We start from the raw sequence: 23,103 nt of genomic DNA, 5'->3' as shown, positions 1-23,103 counted from the left end.
CTTTCCGGCGCACGCTGAGTACCTACCTAAAGAAAAGTTGGAACATCTTTCTGTTGGTCCCGTGGCAATAGGACGTTTAAAAACAAAGACATGTGGGAGAACCAAATCGGGCCATTTGGTTCGCGGAGACGGCTCGGGAATTTTGACAGAGATGTTACTTTGGCTCGCATGGGGCCAGACCAGGTCACATATGCCATATTTACTCGGTTTAGGTCACACTGGGTCAGGACAGGTCACAGCTTTACTGTTTAATTGTGGACACGAAGGGACACCCGAATCGCAAGTCACTCGGGTAACGGGTTATCTTCCTTGAGATGTCACTGTATGTCCATGACGGCTGGTCGAAAAGACGAACACAACACCAATCAATTACCGGAATGTATGCGACTGCATCGGTCGTTTTTTGAAGATGTTGACCTTAGGTGATACCGTACCCACCCCTGTTATATACCCATTTCCGTGGCCCTGAAAGGTCAACAAGACTATTCCGCCTACACATTGGTTATGGTTTGGTATGACTTATGATAAATGGATCATACCTGAATTGTCCATACATTGGCCAATGTCATACCTATTACCTACCTACCTACTTAGTATCTGAGCGTCTACTCGGCGGATTAATTAAAACTAAAACACATAAATGGTGTCGTGATCATACATACGTGATCTCGTCGTCGTCGACGCCGCTCCCTCTAGCCACCCCAAGCGGGCGTAGCCAGACAGCTCAGTTGGGCGCGGAAGCCGGCGGCAAAGGCCACCACCACGCCGTCGTCTTGCGTCGCCGCCGTTGGGTGGATGGTGCTCACGCGCGCTGAGCGTCGCCCCGCCCCACCAGAGCCAGGCAGGACGCATATGCCGCCGAGTGTCCGCCTCCTCTCGGCACATTCGGCAGATGCGACCGGACACCACTCCACGGAGCTGCTCTGGTCACATTCAGTCGTCGATCGGCGGCTGATATAATACGATGGAGATGCTGAATTGATCCGAGCAGGACCAGTGGCCGGCCCGGAGCGATGAACGTCCCACGGAGAGGCGGTCCTGTTCTCTCCCTCGACCGGGCATACTGTCAGAGTAGGTATATCGATTTAGGCTCAAGCTATCTATAGCAAACTCGCCTTTTTCACCTCCCGAGGTCGCTGAGATCATGCACGGTCACCATATTCTGGATGAATGGTTCAATTGCACACCCAAGACCAAGGCGAATGGATGCTATTTTAATCACATCGGACTTGACCAAGAATATCTGGGACTTGTCCAAGGCTATATAACTCAACGCCCTATACATATTCAACCAAATATACGCCGGATGTGTGATTGCTGCAAAATAGTTCATCGAGTCCGAGATTAGCATCGTTTTAAGTGACGATACAAGACAACGATAGCGCAGTTGTTACGAAAGTGAACTATCGATGTGATCGATGTATTTGTGTATTGGTGGTATTGGTCGTAATGGGCTAGATATACCTATAACTTTTGAATGTTTGTTTTAGAGTGTTGTATTGAATTTTTCATCAGTCATGAGTCAATATAATATTTGAGGGTACATATGTGCTGAGTTTCTTGTCTATAAGATTAATAGATCATGATGATGAGATAATTGCAAAAGGCTGAGTGTTGTTGGAATTATCTTGTGGAGCTGCTTTTAAAAGTGCTATTACAATTATTTATTAAAATTGCCTATGGAATCTCAAGTACCCACTCCTAATAATCAGCTCTAAATCTCTTCAAAAACATAATTAAATATATTCACAATCATCTAAATATCAAGGGCCAGTGCAGGTCCGGGATTTTCTTCAGTTCAAGTTAGAGCTTAGAGGCCTCAGGCCAGTGGCTCTGGGGCCCAGTTGGGGGCATCATGTTTCAATCATGTTTCAACTTACCAGGGTTGACAAAATGTTTGACTGTGCCATTTAACCCTCGCCCTGGCCTCTTATACAGCCTTGGCCCTGGCAGGGGGGTTGATGCAACCCCCCTAAGGTTTTTCGAAGATAGCGTAAAAACGGAGGCGCGCAGCGCCGCCAAATTTGGCACAGCCTATGGGACAACCTTTTTACATATGACCTGAAAATTTCAAGGCGATGCTAACAGTGTTGTAGTACCCTGCTTCGTAGTTTGTGACTCCGCAGGGTGACATTTTTCTGTAATCTGTATTATAGTATTTTTGTATTTTTCCTAGACAGTGTTGCTCACATTTTTACCAGCGAAGTGTCTCATCATTGATCATCCATTTAGTAAACAGTTTTTGTCAGGTCATGTCATTTTTTTTCTCCACACATCCAAAGCCCAAGAAAATTTGGAACTGAACCACTTCTTGACATAGATGTGTGACCAGCAATAATCAGTTGGGGATCTTACATTGCATTGCATCTAACACACATGAAGAGCCCACTTAAACCTTACTATAATGGTGCTAGATGTTTCAGTGCTTTACATATGTTCTGTGCTTTTCATAATGCATGTCTCCTTTTCCAGAAGGTACCAACAAAAATCCCAGTAAGCACTAATGGCCATGGGGCAAAGTCTGCAGCTCTGTCAGGCACAAAGGAAACTCCTGCAGCTTCTCAGTCCGTTTTTGCACAAGCCCAGCCTGTTTTGCAAACAGCTCTGCCTCGGTGCCAATGTGGCAGCCGCTCGCCGGAACCTGCCCCGCTACCGGTACGAGCTGGAGAACCGTCTGCTGTTCGGACGGGTGGTGCGGACTCCAAGCGGCGCGCCCGCTGAGCGGGAGGCTGACCCGCCCGCTGGTGTTACCGTTGTCTCCGAGAGGGGGTTTCCGGAGGGCAGTGTGGGCGTGTCGGTCCGCCCCCGGTCCCGACGCACCTCTGCTTCGGCCACCTCTTCTACCAGCACCGCCTCCCCAAAACCCTCCGCCGCCACCGTCCCTGAACCAGCTGCCACCTCCTCCACTACCGGTCCCTCCGCCACCTCCAGCGCCACCCCCAGGTCCCGCAGTACGCTCCTGGGCACCTCGAGCGCCGCTGTTCCCCCGGTCAGCTATATGTACTCCACCGAGGAGCCCCCGACTGACGCGCACATGGAGAGGCCAGCGACGCCGCTGCCCAGCGTCAGCCGCGTCCTGCAGGCTACAATGAGTGAGGAGAGTCGCGCGGCGCTCCGCCGCTGGGAGGAGGCCATGATAGCCCGGCACGGGCCGGACGGATTCGCACAGATCAAGGAAGGTAGGGAGCCGCACAGGCCAGCCAGCTTCTGTCAATGCTGGAAAACATTGTTTTGTGCATTTACTTTCTGTGGTAATCGATGTGACTATTTGTGGCCAAACTTAAAAACTATCCTGCAATAGCGTTAGCTTCTATCTTAACGGTTTTATTTTCGGTTTTCTGTGGTAAAAGCTACTGCCACCCACCATTGACCTTCCTGTATGCAACCGGCTCTCCAACTCCATTTGTGCCCTCACCTGTCAAATCCTTTCGATCCTACGATTCTTCATCAGCTCCGCTCTCCGACTTCTTTCGCCTCGCATCCCCTTCACCTCCCGTTTTGCTTCCTCTTCCCTTCGCCCGTCTCACCGCCACCTCCCCCGCCCCGGCAGCCATGTTCTCTGTGGGCCGGGAGCTGCACGCGGCCATCCACCGTCACCTGCTGGGCTCCGCTCCCGAGGCGCCCCTCTCGCCGGCCGCTGACGGGTTCTGGCGCAGCGTGCGGCCGGCCCTGCGGCACGTGGACGGAGCCGGTCTGCTGGCCGCCGAGCGGCCGCTACGGCACACCCAGCTCGGCTACCAGGGCGTGGTCGACTGCGTGGCACCCTTCCGGTGAGTGGTGAGCACGTGGCGGCTTTGAGATCGGAGTGGAGTGGAAAGTGATCATGGAATGGAATAGGTGACCTCGGTATGGCGTGCCGCTCCAATCTTGGTTTCATTCACTCTTGGTGCTTGTCGTTGGTGCATACTTTTCTTTTTGTTGTGCCATTCGCCCTTGGTATTTGTACGCTTAGTTTAATGGACCTAGTAAAAACAATTATAATTAGGATTGAATGACGCACAACTTCTCCCAAGCTATTTGATGGTAAACTCAGTAACCAATCGCCTTCAGATTCATGTTGAGTGGTGTTCAGGGGTGACCTGAGTTGATCGTTCCTTCCAGGTCTTGCCCGATGGTGATCGAATGGAAGACTGCCCGGCGACCCAAGTACAGCGTCCGAGAACTATACGATAACCCTGTGCAGGCGGCTGCCTATCTGGGCGCCTATAACTACACCCACAGAGACGCCCAGGTGAGTAAAGATTACACCCACAGAAATTGGAGGCGTACCTCTCTGCACACGAGCCTCGCATCAACCTTACATGACTGTGCCGTTGCCTCCACTTTCGCTTATCCTCTCAACCCTTGTATTGGGTAACGTAATCGACCATCCAGAGCGGATAGTTTTGCATAACACTCATGCGTAACGCCTCTCCGTGACGTGATGCCTGCCCGGCCTTGAGCCCATGACGCTCTTCCGTGACGTGACGCCTTTCCGGCCCTGCCGTCAGGTGGACCGGGCAGCCGTGGTGGTGGCCTACGAGTCGGGCCGACCGGCCACCGTCCACGTGCTCTCCCCGGCCGAGTGTCGCCGCCACTGGGCCGCCTGGCTGCAGCGGCTGCTCCAGTACAGGCGAGAGACGGACGTGATCTGAGGCGTCTGCGGCTGCTATAATACAGACGGGAGACAGACGTGGTCTAGGGCGCCACTGGGCCGCCTGGCTGCAGCGGAGTCAGTACAGACTCCGCTGCAGAAGTCAGTACAGACGAGAAACGGACGTGGCGTAGGGCGTCTGATGTCCGATAAATTGACGTCGCACTTATGGGAGGTGGACGCAGACGCGGATCTACGCTTGCGAAGTACAATCCTGGTGCTGTGAAGTTCCTTCAGCTTGTACGCCGATGTCGTACGGTGATGCTTCCTAGAGGAGACGCTGTTGTGGAATGAGGATACGGAGCGGTTTGCGCTGTGCTCCTCAGGGGAGTAGGCGATACTGTGATATCGGCCGGTGATGCCGTTTTGTGGTAGATTATGTCCATTACATCATTTTTTTCGAATTCAGAAAGAGTACAAATATTGCCATCAATAATACATGCATTGACCTTAGATGCGCTTGTTTCGGTAGCTAGATTGCTTCTGTGACGAGATCATACAGACACGCCATTGATCAAATGCATTGCCCAGTGACCAAAAAGCATGAACACATCGCATAGTCAACAGTCTACAGCACATTACATATTTCACACTTCCAATGATAGTCACGTCGTCCCTGATCCGTTCTCACTCGTATATCATTCCGAGTGAGCCAAACTCTTGATGACTCTGGTTGGTCCTCCGTCGCCCATCGATCCTCTTAACGCCCTCCTTTGTCCCCTTCAGTTCCTCTACAGATCATCCTTTGGCAGCGGACAGACTGGCTGCTCAATCTTGATCTCCACTTTGCTGAATGGTCGCATATCGACAGCAATGCCAACCATTTTGACGAGTTTGCGTCGCTCCACGTCCAGTCCCGCCATGGCCTTTTGGACGGGCTTCAGTGACCGTTCGGCGGCCTGAGAGGTGGCTAATAGGGCGGCCCGCAGCTGCCAGTCGCGCTCCAGAGATTCCTGAAATGACAGATGGGATCACACAAGGTCACACAAGGTCATACGGGGTTACATGATGAATGGGGAGGTGTAAGCACGGGGATCAGACATAGCATGCGGTAGCTTGATAAGCCATTGGGATCGCAGAATGTTGAGCACGTGAATGCAAAAGCGAGAACATCTATTGCTAAGTTAGAATGAACACCGGTTTCATGCATCCGAGATTATTGTTGACAAAATAGCACAGATCAGGGTTGCGCAAGCATGAACTAGGCAATAATTTGTTTCCGTCACGTCCATCATATCTGCAGATTCAGACACGAGACTCATCATTTGCGGATAATCCGCATATAACTCACGGCGTTCTTTTGGTTGTGGAGTTTGGTGAGCTGTCGCAGCTCCGTTTCGGCCTCCTGCATTTTGACCCGACTGAGCTCAATCTCCTGCTGCACGTTCCTCTCCAGCTGTTCATAGAACGCCTTCAGTTCACGCTCCATCCTGACGGACCGTTATAAAATCGCTGTCATGCTAATACACGTACTTCAGCATAGCTAGACGAATGGATCGAACATTGCAGACATGGGAAAACTGTGAGTCGAATCTCGACTAATCAATCTAAGCGGCTGTAAATAGCAACCAAATGACACGGGAATCGTGTATATGACACGGGAGAAATGGAATGAAAGGTGGACCCACAGCGCTGTCCAAAGAGACGGTACAATCCTGATGGAAATTCTTCATCCTGAAACTGTCAGCTGACGGGCATGGCTTACACAACATGTGGCCAGTGTCATGTACCAGGGCGGCCGCGCCGGGGACAGATAGCACTGTATCAGCGCCGGGGGTCGCCCGTCCACGGGGCCACACCCGGGCGGGTCCCACGCCACCGGCTGAGGGGCGTCCTTCGGCCTGGGAGGCGGCAGGTGGCGGCCGTCGCTGCCTCGCCCACGTTGTCTGCCGCCCGCGCCGTCCGCCACTCGTTCCCCTGCCGTCCCTGCGGACGCTGCCGCTCCCGCCGCCATGCTGCCGCTGTTCAGCGTCGTCTCCCTCTCCCTACTGGCGTGTGTCGCCGGCCGGCGCTCGCCGCCGCTGCTGATGGCACCGCCGCACGTCGGCGACGACCCGCTGCCTCCCGACCAGTGGTACACGCAGCAGCTGGACCACTTTGACGCCAGCGAGACGCGCACCTGGCAGCAGCGCTACCAGGTTAACGACTCGTTCTACCATCCCGGCGGACCAGTGTTTCTCATGATCGGCGGCGAGGGACCGGCCAGCGCTGTATGGTTGGTGTCTGGAACTTGGATCGACTACGCCCAGCAGTACGGCGCCCTCTGTTTCCAGCTGGAACATCGCTTCTACGGCGATAGCCTGCCCACGGAGGATATGAGTGTAGAAAACTTGCGCTACCTGAGCTCGGAGCAGGCGCTGGCCGATCTGGCCGCGTTCACAGCCGCCATGACCGAGCAGTACGCGCTGCCCGAAGGCACCAAGTGGGTGTCTTTCGGAGGCTCCTACCCGGGCAGTCTGTCCGCCTGGTATCGACTTGTGTCGTAAGGGTTTCCCTTCAACGTGAAAGTTTCCCTTCAGTTGGAATCCCCGTGTGCTGACGAGGCAAATACAGTCGAGACGGAGACGCGGTCGTGTGCGGTTGGTGTGCGGTGCGTGCTGCAGGGGACGAACCAAATATCGTTATCGTTTAACAGACAGTAACGTAACATGGCGCAGCCGACAGGTGCTGAGCTAGTGCAAGACCTCACCACCATGCTACGAGAGCAAGCCGCCGCCGCCCAAGAACGCGAACAGAGATTAGTGTCCATGATGGAGGATCTGCTGCGCGGTCAGGGTCAAGGTCAGACGCAGCCGCAGGCTTTGCCAGCCGCCTCCGCCCTCAACATGAACGTAAGCCCTCCGAAACTTCCAGTAAGTGCAACACCCGCTCCACATCTAGCTGGTCAAGCGAACCTCAGAGAATTTGCCATCTGGAGGAGTAAATTTGAAGGATATTGCTCACTCACCGGGATTGATACTCTGCCATTCAGACAACAGCAAATGGTGCTAGAGGGGTTGGTTGATGATGACTGGTGCAGGATAATCCAGCATTCCATTTGTGCTGCCAACACAGTCACAGAGCTCCCAGCGCTACTTGATGCAATGCAAAAGTATCTTCGAGACCAAAGATCAGTCCTGCTGGACAGAAGGGAGTTTTTCTCCAGACGCCAAGCTGTCGGAGAGTCTTTCGACGAATTTCTGATCTCTCTCAAGGAAATCAGCAAATTTTGTGACTTCTGCCCAGAATGTTCTGATGAGCGCCTGCGTGACCAGATTGTCATGGGTGTCAGGGATGAAAGTTTGTTGCGCAGCCTGCTAAATGTCAAGGACCTCAAACTACAGGAGGCTCTTGACATGGCCAGGAGCCATGAAGTTGCGTCCAAAAACTGTGCCACCTTGGCTCACCATGCTGTTCAGAGAGTGGGACGAAAATCACAATATCAGAGAGACAAGTCCACAAGCCGTGCAAGGTCACAGTCCAAGTCGCGCTCAGCTTCAAACATGTGTAAATTCTGTGGCAACAAGTGGCATGGCAGGTTGCAGGACTGTCCTGCTCGTGGACACAAATGCTCAAAATGTGCCAAACTGAACCACTTTGAAAACATGTGCTTGGGTAAAATCCAGTCTCAGGAGCAGTACGTTCAACACCGTCATGTTCATCACCTCATAGCTGATGTGCACACTACCAGTCGTGTGACCCATCCGGCTCCCCGTGTGAAAGTGCTCGTCACACACGACTCTGGCAGTGGGTCTCTGCTTTGCATCCCCGACTCTGGTGCCGAAGCCACTGTTGTCGGCCCAAAGGAGGCCGCCGCTCTGGGTGTGTCGGACTATGACAACGGTGTGCCACCCCAGACCTTCTCAGCTGCAGGAGGCTATCCGCTGACGTCTGTCGGCTCATTTCAGGCCACCATCCAGCTCGGCTCCCGGCGCATAACCACGGAGATCGCAGTCATCGGCGAGCTGCGAGGAGCACTGCTCTCCTGGTGGGACTCCGTGCAGCTCGGGATTTTCCCGGCCGACTACCCGCTGCAGTTACACCAGATGAGTCTTCCAGACTGCAGCAGAACAACAACAGCGCGGAACGCCGCGCCCGCCGGCGAGACGGCGCGGGGCGCCGCGGCCGCTCCGCCGGCGCGGAGTGCCGTACCTGACGGTGGGCCAGCGCGAGGTGCGGCGGCCGCTCCGCCCGTGCGGCGCGCCGCGGCCGCGCGGTCGACACCGACGCGCCGCACTGATGCCGGCGGCCAGCCACCACGTGCTCAGGCACGTGACGCCGCCACCGCCCCCAGCCCATCCAGTGATCGGCCGACGACTACTCGCCGGCCGGCACAACCAGCAGTGTCGGGCACGGCCGTCCGGCCGCCATCGACCTGCACTGCCAGTCAGATGCCACCGGTCCAGGAGCGACCAGGAACTCCTGCCCGGCCCGCTAGCTCCCATGAGCGCGATCATCGCTCGCTGGCGACATCTATACCGGATACTCCGGATCCAACGGGTCCACCAGCACCTCTAGCGGAGAAAGTGGGAACCTCAGTTTCGTCCGCGGCCGACAACCGGTCGATCCCGACCTGGACCAGTGCCCAGCCGCCGACACCACAACAGCGAGCTCGTCACGAAGAGCAACTGATCAGTGCATTCGCGAGCGTCTTCGACAACAAAAGCACTCTGAGAGAGATGGCCGGCGGACCGATGCACATCGACCTGGCTGACGGCGCGCGACCGTTTGCCATCACCGCCGCCAGGAGTATTCCGTTCTGCTGGCGCGACGGCGTGAAGCAACAGCTGGACGACCTTCTCGCGAGGGGCATCATCGACAAGGTCGATCACGCTACCGACTGGTGCCATCCATTGGTATGTGTGCCGAAAAAGCAGGGAGGAGTGCGCATCTGCATCGATCTAACAAGATTGAACAAGTACGTGAAACGCCCCACGTACCCTGTACGTCCACCGCATGAGGCGGTCTCGTCGATCACGCCAGACGCGCAGTGGTTGACCACCATGGACGCAGCAATGGGCTACTATCAAATCAGCCTGGATGACTCCTCTAAGGACTTGACCTGCTTCATTACTCCATGGGGCAGGTACCGCTTCAACCGTGCAGTGATGGGACTCGTCTCGGCCGGAGATGAGTACAACCGGCGAGGCGATCAGGCCCTGGGCGACGTGCCACGCACCGTCAAAGTTGTTGACGACATCCTGGCTCACGACGAGACGTATTCGGAGCATCTCGCTCATGTCGTCCGCATTCTGCAGAAATGTGAAGCACAGGGCATCACGCTCAACGCCCAGAAGTTCCGATTCGGCCGCACAAGTGTCGAATTTTGTGGCTACCAGATCTCTCGGGACGGCTACACAGTGGATCGCAGGAAGACGTCCGCCATCTCGGAGTTCCCGCGACCACAGAACATAACGGACCTGAGATCCTTCCTTGGACTCGCTAACCAGCTCAGCTCCTTCTCTACCGAGGTGGCTCAGGAGGCGGCCCCCCTCCGAGATCTTCTGAAGCCTCGGAATACGTGGCTGTGGACCCCAGTACACGAGAACGCCTTCAACAGGGTCAAGTCGGCGCTCAGTTCTCCGCCGATTCTGGGTTTCTTCGACCCCAGCCTCCCCACAGTGCTATGCACTGATGCAGCCAAGACCGGAGGACTGGGCTACGCTCTCCTCCAGTGTCACGGCCTCAAGGACTGGAGACTGATCCAGTGCGGATCCAGATTCCTCAGCGATGTAGAGTCTCGGTACGCCTGTATCGAGATGGAGATGGCCGGTGTCGTGTGGGCAATCAAGAAATGCCATCTCTACCTGGTCGGCATGCCTCACTTTGACGTCATCGTCGATCATCGCCCTCTCGTTCCAGTGCTCAACAGCAAGCTGCTATCTGAAATTGAGAACTGCCGCCTACAGCGGATGAGAGAAAAACTCACGGCGTACACCTTCACCGCCAGCTGGCGGAAAGGATCATGCCATCAGATTCCTGATGCGCTCTCCCGTGCACCGGTCGACGACCCCTCGATGGAGGACGAGGTTGCTGAAGTCACCGAACCCGACCCGCTGCATCTGTCCGTGGTCACGGCCCTTACTGCCGTCGATGCAGAAGGGACACTTCTTGCGCCCCTGCAAGACAAGACGCTGGAGATGGTACGAGCCGCAGCGTCACGAGATCCCGAGTACACCGCGCTCCGAGACCTCATCATTCACGGGTTCCCCGATGAGAAGCACCGTCTCGACCCGTCCGTCCGTCCGTACTGGAACGTTCGAGACAAACTGGCCATCGATGACGGACTCATCGTATATGGACCTCGGCTCCTGATCCCACAAGAGCTCCGGAGAGAAACACTGCAACGACTTCACGATGGACATCAGGGCATCAACGCCACCTGCCGGAGAGCCCGCCAGACGGTCTACTGGCCGAGATGCGACTCCGATATCAAGCAGTGCGTGATGTCATGCGCACGCTGCAGCATCTACCGGTCTGCCCAGCCTAAGGAGCCCCTGTGGCAGGACGATTCGCCGCCCACACGGGTGTTCGAGTCTGTATCGGCCGACTATTTTCACTACGGAGGACGAACTTTCCTCGTCTACGTCGACCGTCTATCTGGCTGGCCATACGTGACGTCATGCCCCCGAACGGCTTCCGCCGCTCACCTCGTGACCGAACTGCGGGCGCTGTTCGCAGCCACCGGCGTGCCGGCGCTCCTCCGGTCTGACGGAGGCCCGCAGTTCACCTCAGGCATCCTCCGCCGGTTCCTGACGCGGTGGGGGGTGGACCACCGTATATCATCACCTCATCATCACCAGGCCAATGGCCACGCAGAAGCTGCAGTAAAGAAGCTGAAGAATCTCGTCCGGAAAGCGACCGACGAAGGAAACCTGGACTCGGATGAATTCGCACGCGCCTTACTGGAGCTGCGAAACACGCCCCGCGCTGACGGCCGCTCACCAGCGCAGACTCTGTTCGGGCATCCAATCCGCACAGCTCTGCCCGTCCACCACAGGACGTTTGCCAAGGAGTGGCAAGAGGCTGCAGACGTGTGCGACGCCCGAGCAGCCGACCTTCGAAAGAAAGCGAAGCGGGACTACGACGTCTCCGCCAGGCCACTAGCGCCGCTCGCAATGGGCGACCACGTGGACGTGCGGGACCCGCAGACCGGACAGTGGGACCGGACCGGCATCGTCGTGGGAATTGGAAAACGCCGCGACTACCTCATCAAAGTCCCGAGCGGGAGAATCTGGTGGCGCAACCGGCGCTACCTGAGGCGCCACCATCCGCTGATCGTCGCCGCGCCGTCTGCCGGTGACCGAGATCCGTCGCCGCCGACGCGTGCCGCCTGCCGCTCAGCCGACCAGCGACCTGCCGAGCAGACGGACGAGCCGGCGCCGCCTTCTAGCTGCGCCGGACCGGCACCAGGACCGCGCCGTAGTGAACGAACTCGCCGTGTGCCGAACCGACTGCGGGTTCGGTGGGGCACGTGTACTTATGACACGGGGACTGGGGGAGGTGTGTCGTAAGGGTTTCCCTTCAACGTGAAAGTTTCCCTTCAGTTGGAATCCCCGTGTGCTGACGAGGCAAATACAGTCGAGACGGAGACGCGGTCGTGTGCGGTTGGTGTGCGGTGCGTGCTGCAGGGGACGAACCAAATATCGTTATCGTTTAACAGACAGTAACGTAACACGACTGAAATACCCGCACATGGTGCACGCGGCAGTCTCCACCAGCGCCCCGCTGCTCGCAAAGACCAACTTCTTCGAGTATCTCGAGGTGGTCAACTATGCCATCCACGCCAAGTCGGGCGACGAGTGCTACGGCAACGTCGAGCTGTCGTTCCAGGCGGTGGAGGACCTCCTGCAGGATGCCGCCGGCTGGGCCACGCTCACCGACAAGTTCAAGCTCTGCTCCAGTCTGGACGGAACCAACTCGAACGACGTCTCCAACCTGATGCAGAACCTGGCCGACCTCTGGAGCGGCGTGGTCCAGTACAACGAGGACAACTTCGGCTTCCGCGGCGGCAGCAAGCTGGCCAACATCACCATCAACACGCTCTGCGACATTATGAACGACGCCGACACCGGCTCGCCGCTCGACAGACTTGTCGCCATCAACGACCTCATGATGGACGCCTACGAGGAGACGTGCCTCGACTTCAGCTACGACAGCATGATCGCCGCCATGCGCGACACCGACTTCAGCAGCGCCAACAACACAGGCATGCGCCAGTGGATCTACCAGACGTGCACCGAGTTCGGGTGGTACCAGACTACCGAGTCGGCCGACCAGCCGTTCGGGAGCCGCCTGCCGCTGCCCTTCTCCATTCAGCAGTGTGTCGACGTGTACGGCGCCCAGTTCGAGCAGACCTTCATTGACGCCGCCGTGGCGGCCACCAACACCGACTATGGCGCTCGCCAGCTGCCCGCCAAGCGCGTCGTGCTCGTCAACGGCAGCATCGACCCGTGGCACGCCATGGGCATCATCGAGAGCTCCGACCCGGACCGGCCGGCCATCTTCATCAACGGCACGGCTCACTGTGCCAACATGTACCCGGCGCGGGAGGAGGACCTGCCCGGGCTAACGGCGGCGCGCCAGCAGATCGGCGAGCTCATCGGAAAGTGGCTCCAGGAGGACTGAGCCTCAGAGGGCTGAACGTCGCAGGCCAACACTGGGGAGTCGCACAGATCGGCGAGCTCATCGGAAAGTGGCTTCAGGAGGACTGAGCCTCAGAGGGCTGAACGTCGCAGGACAACACTGGGGAGTCGCACGGTTGCCGAGGGAGGGGGCACGCCTGTCAGCTCACATAGTCGCCTGATGTGTCCATCCGTCAAACAAAAACTGCCTCAATTATAATCCAACCTCAACCGACCTAAATACAGAACGGGGCGCATTAATTATACAACGATGTTTTACTGATAGTGATTTTTCTTGGTCAAGCATGTCTGTGTTATATGGAACGAAGTCCATGTATATGATTTCCTCGGTCCAGCATTTCTGTTTTATGGAACGAAGCTCATGTAAATACATTTAAGCTCATGTAAATACATTTGACATTTCGACGTGGTGTTTATCACATACTGGCTTTACGTATCGCACTAGCAAAAATAACTGCGCGAACTAACCGCGATATCCCACGGCAGCACACAGCAACATCTCAAAAATGATCGCACTATCCACCAATGCACGGAGGTACCACCTTCACTGAACACGACACATTCCCTTCTGACCCCGACATCCCCTCCCCCACTGACCGCGATATCTCGAGCTGGTATCCGCCGTTACAGAGCGCCACCTGGCGGCACCAGCTGCGCAGCACCACGATCAGCTCCTCCTGCTGGAGCTGCTCCAGCGACTGACGCTGGCTCAGCTCGGCGTACGAGCTCTGCGTCTTCTCCACCGTGCTGCGGTAGCCCGCCTGGCGACGGCACGGGGAGAGGCTGACGCAGGCACGAGGCATGCCGGGTGGCAAGTACGCGGATGACACAGACAAGGAGGCATGGCTGGCACGGGCACAAGGCGAGGGCCGAGTCTGACACGGGTAATGGGGCGGGTGGCGGCCCTGGCGGTTGCGGCTGGAGGGAAAGAACAACAAGGATTATGCGGGCACGGAGCCAGGGAGCCAGGCTTAATTATGGGCACGGGGCGAGGGGCTGACACGGATACGGGGCGGTGCTTACATAGATACGGGGCGAGGCTTAAGCGGGCATACGGAAAGCATGGGCACTGTGTGAAGCTGACATGCTGACTGAGCTAAGCCTGAAAACTTAGGCTGACTGAAAGTACACGACCTCGGTTTCCAAGCGAATACTTACGATCTCGCTCGTCTTCTGCCTCCGCTTTTCTATGAGCTCCGCTTTCTCCAGCTCCTGGTCCCTTTTGCGCAGCTCCATTTCTGAAAAACAAGCAAAAGATACAGCAACAGGTATAGCTAGTTTTGGCGCGCAAAGGCAGCTTGCTACTATAGATGATTTGAGAGCGAGGCAGAAGCTCCTTCCCTTTCTTCCCTCTTCTATCCCCCTCCCTCATCTCCCCTCTCACCCTCGACCTGCTGCTGCAGCTCTGCCGCCTGCTGCGCCCGCTCGGCAGTCCGGGCCCGCTGCTCCACCAGCCGCTCCGTCTGGCGCTCCTTCAGCTCCTCCAGCTTCTTCGTCTGGGAGGAGAGGTGCTCGAGACGCGCCTGTCGCCGTGGTGGGGAGCAGGGTCGGGGTGTTAGCGGTGTGTCCAGTTACGCAAACGTTCAGGTGCGTGTTGGTAGCAAAAGCGGGCACTATCAGTGGATATTATATCGTGAAAATGTAAATGGAAATTGCGGAGTTAGGATGCCACCACCCCACATACATTTGAAATCACCTACTAGTTACACTAAAATGTGCGTGTATGAGCTCGGAGGATTTTCTATGAGAAATTTAATCAGCCATACCTACTTGGTCTACCGCCACGTGATCATCCCGCCTACCTGCGCCTTCAGGATGGCGGGCTGTTTGCCGTCCTTGAGCTCGGCCACCACCACCTGCAGGTGCTGTAGGATGTCCAGCTCCTCCTCTGTCACTTCCTTCAGCGTGTCCCTGACCTTCAGGGCGCCCTCCGTCTGGGGGTACGCGATAGAACGTGAAGACGTGCTGGATGGCTGTAAAGATGTAATGATATACATACAAAATTGTATACAAATCAGTGCATGCGGTTTAACATGATCATTTGTGGTAGAAAAGTGCCTAAATTAGCTAGATGAATCTTGACAGCACGGAAACAGAGCCACAAAGTCACTTAAGCCCGGACAAGGACCGAGCGAGCCAACTCCCAGACTGTCTCAGCCGGTCACCAGAGCCCGGGGTTTGGGTGCAGGTCCGCCCGTCCCCGGCTCACCCGCGCGTGCACGTCGGCGAGGATGGCGTCCGTCTCCTGCTGCCTGCTGACCAGGCTGCTGTACAGGGCGCCGACCCGCTCCCGCAGGGTGTCGAGGTCCAGGTCGACGATACCCTGACTGGGAACGGGGGCGAAGTGAAATCAGTCAATCACAAAACCGACGTCAACTGTTTTCTTGGCTGTCCATCATCTTGCAATGACGGCAGTACTGTAAACGTCATTACACCTCAGTGTTAGAAGTCACAGCCTCTAGCCGGTGCGTTGGTTAGCAAATCAACTAGAGACTCTTGGATCCGACTCCCACTCGCTTATAAACCCCAGACCTGGCTCCCAGGCCCCTGCCACGCACAGACCACAGACCCGACCCCCAGCCACTCACAGTCTGTTGATTTCGGCCAGCTTCCTGCGCGACGTGACCAGCATCTCGTTGGCCAGTTCCATCTGCTCCTTCAGCAGAGTCATCACCGTCCTAAGGCAGACGGACGGTATGGTTAGACGGCACGGTACTGGTTTTCGGTACATACGATGGGCAACTACTCAGCGGCACTGTCGGAATATATATTCCCGACCGGGGCTGGGAAAATGCGTTTTATTCACCGAGGTTTTTGTGCGGAGGACCGAGTGCCGGTAGGCACGAGGTCCGTAGCCAAAAACCGAGGTGAATAAAACTGCATTTTCACAGCCCAAGGTTGGGAAGAGATTTACCACATGCCGTACCGGCGCAACAGTTAATATCATATTCATTTGACATTTTACACTTTAATCTTAATATTGTGTTAATATTATATTAATACTATGTTCATATTTATAGTCACCGTGATTATTTGTTTGTGTTTTTCATTATTAGGCTGCGTTGAGTATGAAAGATGAAATTCCTACTTCCCCCTTATTTAGGGTTTGAAAAAGCTGAGGATGAAGATGGTGAAACGCCAGAAGTTAGAATAAAGATATGGAGTCCAGCAGGAGTGATGAAACCGTGAGGAAAACTAAAAATTTGGTGAAACGCTGAATCAAACGCGTCTTGGATCCCAGCTGGAACAAATGTTTCATTGTGGCACGTTAAGATGCTTCACGCATTTAAATTGTTCGTTTTTTGCGTGCATTATGTAGAAATAATGATTATTCCGACCATGTTCTGCAGCAATAAATACATTGGCATTGGAACGATAACCTTGTTTAGTTGAATTACGTTGACAGCAAAAGTATGTAAACACGCAGTCACTTACTTTTGCTGTTGCTGTTAGTGAACACACAATCCATAAAAATCTTCTTTGAAATTGGTTCTTCCGCTCAGAATATTCAGTAAAACTTTGTCTGGGAAAATCAAAAAGCCCTAGGGCCGAATCGTTTCCCAAATACCTTCAACATTAGCCGAGGCGGGCCGAAGCCATTTCCCAAATGCACGTGCTAATGTTAAAGGGATATCTCGGCATGTGGTAAATATCTATATTTCACCCCGTAACAAGAGACGATTGCATATGTGGCCTAGATACACTAAATTGTAATAAAAGGAATTAAAGATCCACGCAGACGGCTCCTAAGGTCTGAAAGCGCTCAATTTGAAAGTAATCAGCATAATTCAGCATGAATGATATAATCAGGCATCAGCTGAAATGACTAGGTATTAACCACTGCATTTGGAAGTGGAACGCTACGCTCTGCATACCCAAACAGAAACCACCCAACCCCATGTCCTTCATTCCCCGGTCACCCCTACCACATGGGTCTCCACCCTCCCCAGTTCCTCCCTCATCACGTACAGATGGTCGGCCTCCATGTTCTCCATGTCTTTGAGCGCGCCGCTGATGGAGTCGAGTGTGTCGGCCACCGTGACGCGCATCTTGTTCCGGTCGGAGGTGAGCGACTGCCGGCGCCGGCGCAGGTCGGCGTGCCGGCCCCGCGCCTCGTGCTCCCTCTTCTTGGCCACCTTCAGCTCTGGGGAGCGTGGGAAACAGAGGGGGAGGTTAGGTGGGGAGGGGGCCGGGGCAGGGTACGTTCTAAAGATGAAACGTAGATGTTGACAAAATGTCGACAAAAACCTGCATGGCAGTTAAACCGATAAGTTGGGAGCCAGCTTAGTGGGATACTAACCTTCCTCGAGGAGTTGGATCTCCTGAATTAGAGGACTGATGTCCATCTCTGCTGCCTCGCCCTCCATCTCCAGCTGAGAATGAAAGAGAGGATAAGAAAAAGCGTGAGAACTCAGTCGACAAGTTGAAGCGTGCTTCGGGAGAATACAGCCCATCAAAAAAGGCGGCCTTCAACGGGGACTGTTTAAACTAATTCACCAAGGAAGTTGATGAAAGGGGAAGTCCAAGTCGACACCATGCGTCTAACGCAGCTATTCGATGACGTAACATGTACACTAATCGCGAGTGAGCTCGCCTTGAGACATGACTGAGATCCCTCTCAATCCTTCTGACCAACCCAGGGATAGACGGATCACAGAACGAGTATCCCTTGCTGACCAGCAGCACCCGTCTCTCACCTGCTCCAGAACGTGGGTATCCAGCAGATGCATCGTGTTCCTGACCGAGATGCGCGCCGTCTGTACCTTCTCATGGACCTCCGACCAGCGCTGGGTCAGGGTGGCGAACGACCTGGGGTCAACAGGAGGTCAGGGTGGTGAGCGACCTGAGGTCAACGGGGAGATCACAGGTCACACATAGATAAAATCCGAGGCGCAAAAGCTGACGATTATTCGAACGCTGACACTACAGGAAAAAGGTGATTTTGGGGCACCCGGACTTCAACGGCATCCGGAGTTTATCGGCGCATGATTACACACACACAAAAATCATCGCTAGACATTTCTCTCAAGCGCATTGCATCATGAGCACGGAAAGCATTTATCCTTTATTCTTTAGCAACAAGTTCACCCATCAAACAATGCAGGCCGAAACAGCTCCAAAGCCAACTCATCAGGGGCTGGCTTTGAATACTGCACACGTCATAACTAGAGCTATCGATATCGACACCGCCTATGCCGGCACCACAGTGACCCATGCATCCTGCCACCCACCACCCCTCACCCCAGGGAACGGCAGGGTACGATCGCACCTGTATCGGTCCTCGGTAGACTCCTGTGCGTCGGCAGTGAGCGTCCCCAGTCGGCCCAGCTCCCGGCGCAGCGGGTCGGTGCGCTGCCGCAGTCGCCGCTCCAGCTGCACGGCCTTGTTCTTACGCAGAACCACCTGACGCAGCTGTCTGGATTAGAAGGATGTAGGAGGTTAGTCTGTGCGGGAGACACGGTGGAGCGTCGGCTTGGAGGAGCGAAAAAAAGACACAAGGCGTAGGAATAAAGCGAAGGAGCAGGCCACATTGTGTACGGGAATAGACACAAAATCGATTGGCACAGAATGAGAATATGCTAAACATGGTTTTAACACATGTTGGGAAACTTGTCTTTGATTTGGCCGATGATGTGAAACGTCCTAGTATACGGTTACGGCGCTAATAACGTCCTAGTATATGGCGCTAGATACTATTCCACTCGACACCACCCTGCTGTCGCCGACTCACTGTTTCTTTTTCTCCGTCTCGGCCTGCGTCTGCGTGACGCTGTCCTGCAGGAGAACGAGCTCCTCCTCCACCTCGTCAGTAAACTGTTCCGACAGCAGCTCGTGCAGCGAGTCGCTGCGGATCAGGTCCGCCATGCTCCGACGCATCAACTTCATCTGAGAACGGAGAAGCGCGTTACAGCAGACATGCATGCTTGAGCGCTGTCCTATAATCCATTCTAGGTTATAACAAAATGATAATGTTGACAATGAGTTGGGTAGTTGGGCGCCTAGAATTCGTAGGTCATCGACGCTCATGATACTAAAACGAGGGAAGCATTCACTGTCATTTCCTTAGAAGGGTTGTGCCTTTGTCGCGCTAATTTTTAGTGCTCCTATGACCTCCCTCTCCCCAAAACCAGCACCTCCCCACCGCTGCTGACCTGTGACCGGAGCTGCTCCGTGTGTTCAGAGGCGTCCAGCAGCAGCGCGCGGTACATCAGCACCTCCTGACGCTTCAGCGTGGTAAGGTCCATCAGACGCACGTAGATGTTCTGCACGCGGCCGCGGCCCGCACTGGCGGAACGCACACATGGTCAGCGGGGGTGGTTGTAAAGCGTCGTGCATAGGAAAAATAGGTACTGGTGCCTGGTGGTAGGTACTGCATACTTCACTCTCGCTAACGGTCATCCATGGAAATCAGACCAATGCTCTAATTCAATGCCAGAGACGGAAATGAGCGGATGTTTGAGCCTAAATGATTATACCAGTAAAACGCCTTTTGGGCGAAGAACGAGCGAGCGAGATAGTGAGCCTTGCACGTGCGGAAGGGCGAGAGGGTGCTTCCAACGGGCTTGTGCAAAGCACCCTTCTAACCGGTCGCTAGCGGTGTGCCAAATTTGAACGCAATCGGCCCAGCCGTTCCTGAGATCTGGAAGCGGCATTCTGCACGTGCGCACGTGCAAACGGGGTCCAAAATGACTTTTGCACGGCACCCTACTAACTGGTCCCAAACCGTGTACCAAATTTGAGCGCAATCGGCCCAGCCGTTCTCGAGATCTGGAAACGCCCCCTGCACGTGCGCACGTGCAGTAGCACCCTAACCGCAACACGTGGGAATGCAATGCCTGGTGAGTGCCTACCTGTATGCCAAGTTTTAGCGAAAACGCCCCAGTAATTACCGAGTTACTGAAATGGGAACAAATTTGGCACCTCTTATTGTTGTATTTTGCACGTGCACTGGGGGTGACCCACATACATCGAGAGTATCCTATTTTGGGTAGAAGGGATGCTGCTACCCTATAAAAATTACCGCAAGTCAATCGCCCAAGCGGCTGCTGAGATATGAGCCTCTCAAAATCACTACTTTTACAAAACAGCTTGAACACCCCTGACTTTTCACGTGGCACGTGCCACGACGGTCACTGAGATGTATCAAAAGTAGTCAATTACGGGGTAGAAGGGATGGGGCTACCCAACAAAAAAGACCTCAGGCCAATCGGTCCAGCGGTTGCTGAGATATAAGCCTCTCAAAAGCGTTACAGGCCGGGCCGGGCCGGGCCGGGCCGCTCATACTGAGATTTTTCCGTTATATTGAAAAGACTCACTTCGCTCGCTGCGCTCGCTCGCTCGTAATAAGTTTTTACTTTTCGGTTAGATGACCTTCGCACCATCTCAGGTAGCTGAAATCCCTCAGGCCTCCTCTGAATCCACACTTCACGCGACTCGTGCACACAACGTCACGGCTCTAATTCTCCCTTGCCCACAGCTGACCTGACTCGCTCCGCCTGAGCCACATATTGGGTCAGCTTGTGGACGAGAGCCATGTTGACCTCGATCTGACCCGAGAGGCGCTCCATTTCCAGTTGCCGCTGGGCGCGCACCTCCGTTATCACCTCAGTCATTTTGGCTGTCGAACAGAGGCGGGCGCCGCTATTAGAGAGCACGGAGAGGTATAACGAGTAGGGGGTCTAAGATACCAGAAATGGAACTCTGGGTGGGTTGAACACATGGCGCTGACTAGGACACGACTAGGAAGAGACACTGGGGTGGGTCCGGCACACTGGCAGAGACGAAGATCGTGTGACGCACGAACTAGGTACCGGGGTGGGTCCGATACGGAATGTTTTGACCTTCAGGACGGATAAGGGCTCAGATGCATAGCTGCATCTATGGGACAGTGAGTTTCGCCCTAAGCTTTAAGAAGTTCCGCCCCATCTTATCGATATTGCACGCGATGATGCGCTTTTGGTGTTGCGCGAGTAGTTGATTTGAAGATTTTCCAGCCTTTCCCGATCAAAAATAGGGCAGACTAGCCTATAATAACCTTCCAGCAAAGTCACGCACGAGCGAGAAATGCAAGACACTCCACGGCTTATGTAGTTAACCATGAGATCATACCTAACCTAGCTAGACATACCTAGATCATATCCAAGCCCAGTTAAGCAATCAGTCATCCCCCCACCCCCTCCCTTTCACACGACAGGTGGCATTACATGTTTCCTCTCCGCACACCCCTCGCCGTTTTCCTTCATCTGACCCCAGCGATCTCTAGCCAGCCCCTCACCCTGGTACTGGATCTGCAGCCGCCTGTGCAGCGCCTGCAGCAGCAGCCGGTGCCGGCTGTGCGCCATGCTGCGCAGCTCCAGCTCGTGGTGCAGCGCAGCCGCCGTGCTGACCAGCTGGCGCAGCGCGGCGCGCAGCAGGTCAGCCGGCTCCTCCAGCTCCGGAGAGTGGTTGAACGGACCCGTCAGAAGCGTGGCGTCTGTGAGGGAGGGGTGCCGGTCAATCGACGGCAGGACAACCTTTCGCTATACATCAACGATATAAGCATCTACACAATACACATTTTTGTACTACGATCCGTGGAAAGCATTTCCATCAAAACTACACGTCTATTTCATCTCAACGCAATTTAAAAGCGTGTAACTTTTTCTGAATGCTACAATTAAATCTTGAACCTTTCCGTCATGCAAAATCCCTACCCAATACCAGATGGACCCCTCGCTCAGTTCGCGCACTCACTCAGTTGTTCGAGGCAGGTCCTGGCGAACTGCAGGTGCTCGCGTCCGGGGGTCTCCAGCGGCTGGTCTACGGCCGTCAGCGCGGGCAGCGTGAGCCGCAGCTCCTCCGGCGGCGGCCGGGTCAGCGCGTCCCGCTCCAGGGTCTCCAGCACGCCGCGGTAGCGGTGCTGAAGACTGGCCACCAGACTGTCCAGGGTGGATACTCGGCCGACGCCGACGGAGGTAAGGTGCGGCCGGACGGCGCCGCGCGGCTCGTCCGGGGAGGGCTCCAGCTGCCAGTGGCCGGGCGCCGCCTCCAGCACGGACGGGGCGCGCCGCCACTGCTCGGCGGCCGCCTCCGCCTCGGCCAGGCGGGCCGCCTCCTCGTCCACGGCCGGCGGCCACAGCTCGAGCGGCGTGATGGCGCGCCGACGAGTCGCAGGCACCGGCGCCTCCGCCAGCGTCCACGAGGGCGCGGCGGCCGGCTCGGCGGCCTCGTCAGGCCGGCCGTCCGGGTACAGCTCCAGTTCTGCCAACAGGTCCAGCGGGTCGCCCGGCACCTGTGACCAGTAGTGGGAGCCCCGGCGCTGCGGTTCGTCTCGCGTCCATTGCGAGCCGCCGCTACCCTCCTCTGGTGCAGGGTGAGACTCGGCGATGGGCGGCGGCCGGGAGTCCACAGACGCCGGCTGACCGGGTTTCTTAGGTCGGGTTCCACGAGGCATGCTTAGGCTGTGGTGATCTGGAGGCTGATTGGCTCACTCGGGTTTGGTGAGCCGCTGGATCCAGGATTTCCCGGCAAAGCTCGGGTCAGGTTTCAGAGCCAGCGAGTCGTAAGACCACTGGCAATTATCACAGTTCACGGGTCTGACAAGACTGGGATGAATAAACCTTCCTCTTTTTTAAGAGGCGGGGTTGCCGGTCAACCAATGCTCAGTTACCCATACATCTACTGCGATGTCTAAAATTGGTTAACATTGCTCAATAAAACCGGTTAGATATTAGAACCTATTACAATTTAGTCGTAAGTGAATCGTTACCTCTGTACCCACATGTCAAACACCCAGACCAACAGATAGTTCACAAAAACCAATCGACGCAATTTGGGGCCTTGGCAATTTGCAAGCCTGTGGAGAAA

At 55.4% G+C, this 23,103-nt stretch overlaps 3 protein-coding genes across 7 annotated transcripts; 2 read left to right on the top strand and 1 right to left on the bottom strand.

The window, feature by feature from the left end:
* Positions 1-1,426: 1,426 nt before the first annotated feature.
* Positions 1,427-5,086, top strand: LOC122382336 (mitochondrial genome maintenance exonuclease 1-like). 3 transcript variants are annotated; one of them, XM_043367530.1, is made up of 5 exons: positions 1,427-1,479; positions 2,473-3,179; positions 3,551-3,770; positions 4,102-4,231; positions 4,491-5,086. In XM_043367530.1, exons 2-5 carry the CDS (start codon positions 2,504-2,506, stop codon positions 4,632-4,634), a joined length of 1,170 nt encoding a protein of 389 aa, XP_043223465.1. In that variant the 5' UTR covers positions 1,427-1,479; positions 2,473-2,503; the 3' UTR covers positions 4,635-5,086. The 3 variants fall into 3 exon arrangements, with proteins under 3 accessions (XP_043223465.1, XP_043223464.1, XP_043223466.1); XM_043367529.1 differs by having other exon boundaries at positions 1,476-1,540; XM_043367531.1 differs by lacking the exon at positions 1,427-1,479 and adding an exon at positions 1,792-1,802.
* LOC122382334 (kinectin-like) lies at positions 4,324-23,085 on the bottom strand. The gene is made up of 17 exons (XM_043367524.1): positions 21,991-23,085; positions 21,533-21,730; positions 20,740-20,875; positions 19,410-19,542; positions 18,989-19,143; positions 18,527-18,673; positions 17,955-18,066; positions 17,558-17,630; positions 17,227-17,401; positions 15,846-15,935; positions 15,467-15,584; positions 15,060-15,191; positions 14,642-14,780; positions 14,416-14,495; positions 13,855-14,018; positions 5,925-6,063; positions 4,324-5,586 (listed from the first exon to the last, which is right to left on the bottom strand). Exons 1-17 carry the CDS (start codon positions 22,688-22,690, stop codon positions 5,365-5,367), a joined length of 2,913 nt encoding a protein of 970 aa, XP_043223459.1. The 5' UTR covers positions 22,691-23,085; the 3' UTR covers positions 4,324-5,364.
* On the top strand, positions 6,515-13,633 carry LOC122382335 (putative serine protease K12H4.7). 3 transcript variants are annotated; one of them, XM_043367527.1, is made up of 3 exons: positions 6,515-7,104; positions 12,290-13,201; positions 13,288-13,633. In XM_043367527.1, the coding sequence occupies exons 1-3, from the start codon at positions 6,586-6,588 to the stop codon at positions 13,324-13,326; spliced, it is 1,470 nt and encodes a 489-aa protein (XP_043223462.1). In that variant the 5' UTR covers positions 6,515-6,585; the 3' UTR covers positions 13,327-13,633. The 3 variants fall into 3 exon arrangements, with proteins under 3 accessions (XP_043223462.1, XP_043223463.1, XP_043223461.1); XM_043367526.1 differs by having other exon boundaries at positions 6,516-7,104; positions 12,290-13,264; positions 13,351-13,633; XM_043367528.1 differs by lacking the exon at positions 13,288-13,633 and having other exon boundaries at positions 12,290-13,265.
* Positions 23,086-23,103: the final 18 nt, after the last annotated feature.

This window comes from Amphibalanus amphitrite, unplaced genomic scaffold (genome assembly GCF_019059575.1).
Source record: "Amphibalanus amphitrite isolate SeventyFive unplaced genomic scaffold, NRLGWU_Aamphi_draft 000138F_arrow, whole genome shotgun sequence".
Lineage (NCBI taxonomy): Eukaryota > Metazoa > Arthropoda > Thecostraca > Balanomorpha > Balanidae > Amphibalanus > Amphibalanus amphitrite.
The sequence above is the reverse complement of the archived record's forward strand: the minus strand, read 5'-3'. Positions and strand labels throughout refer to the sequence as shown.

Coding starts and splice junctions, on each gene's coding strand:
- LOC122382335 (XM_043367527.1), top strand. CDS start 6,586: ATGCTGCCGCTGTTCAGCGTCGTCTCCCTCTCCCTACTGGCGTGTGTC. Junction 7,105..12,289: donor GCAGTCTGTCCGCCTGGTAT/CGACTTGTGTCG, acceptor AGTAACGTAACA/CGACTGAAATACCCGCACAT. Junction 13,202..13,287: donor TAACGGCGGCGCGCCAGCAG/ATCGGCGAGCTC, acceptor GGAGTCGCACAG/ATCGGCGAGCTCATCGGAAA.
- LOC122382336 (XM_043367530.1), top strand. CDS start 2,504: ATGGCCATGGGGCAAAGTCTGCAGCTCTGTCAGGCACAAAGGAAACTC. Junction 3,180..3,550: donor ATTCGCACAGATCAAGGAAG/GTAGGGAGCCGC, acceptor CCGCCCCGGCAG/CCATGTTCTCTGTGGGCCGG. Junction 4,232..4,490: donor ACACCCACAGAGACGCCCAG/GTGAGTAAAGAT, acceptor CCCTGCCGTCAG/GTGGACCGGGCAGCCGTGGT.
- LOC122382334 (XM_043367524.1), bottom strand. CDS start 22,690: ATGCCTCGTGGAACCCGACCTAAGAAACCCGGTCAGCCGGCGTCTGTG. Junction 20,876..21,532: donor GCTGCAGATCCAGTACCAGG/GTGAGGGGCTGG, acceptor TCTGTTCGACAG/CCAAAATGACTGAGGTGATA. Junction 14,019..14,415: donor GGCAGAAGACGAGCGAGATC/GTAAGTATTCGC, acceptor TGCCGTCGCCAG/GCGGGCTACCGCAGCACGGT.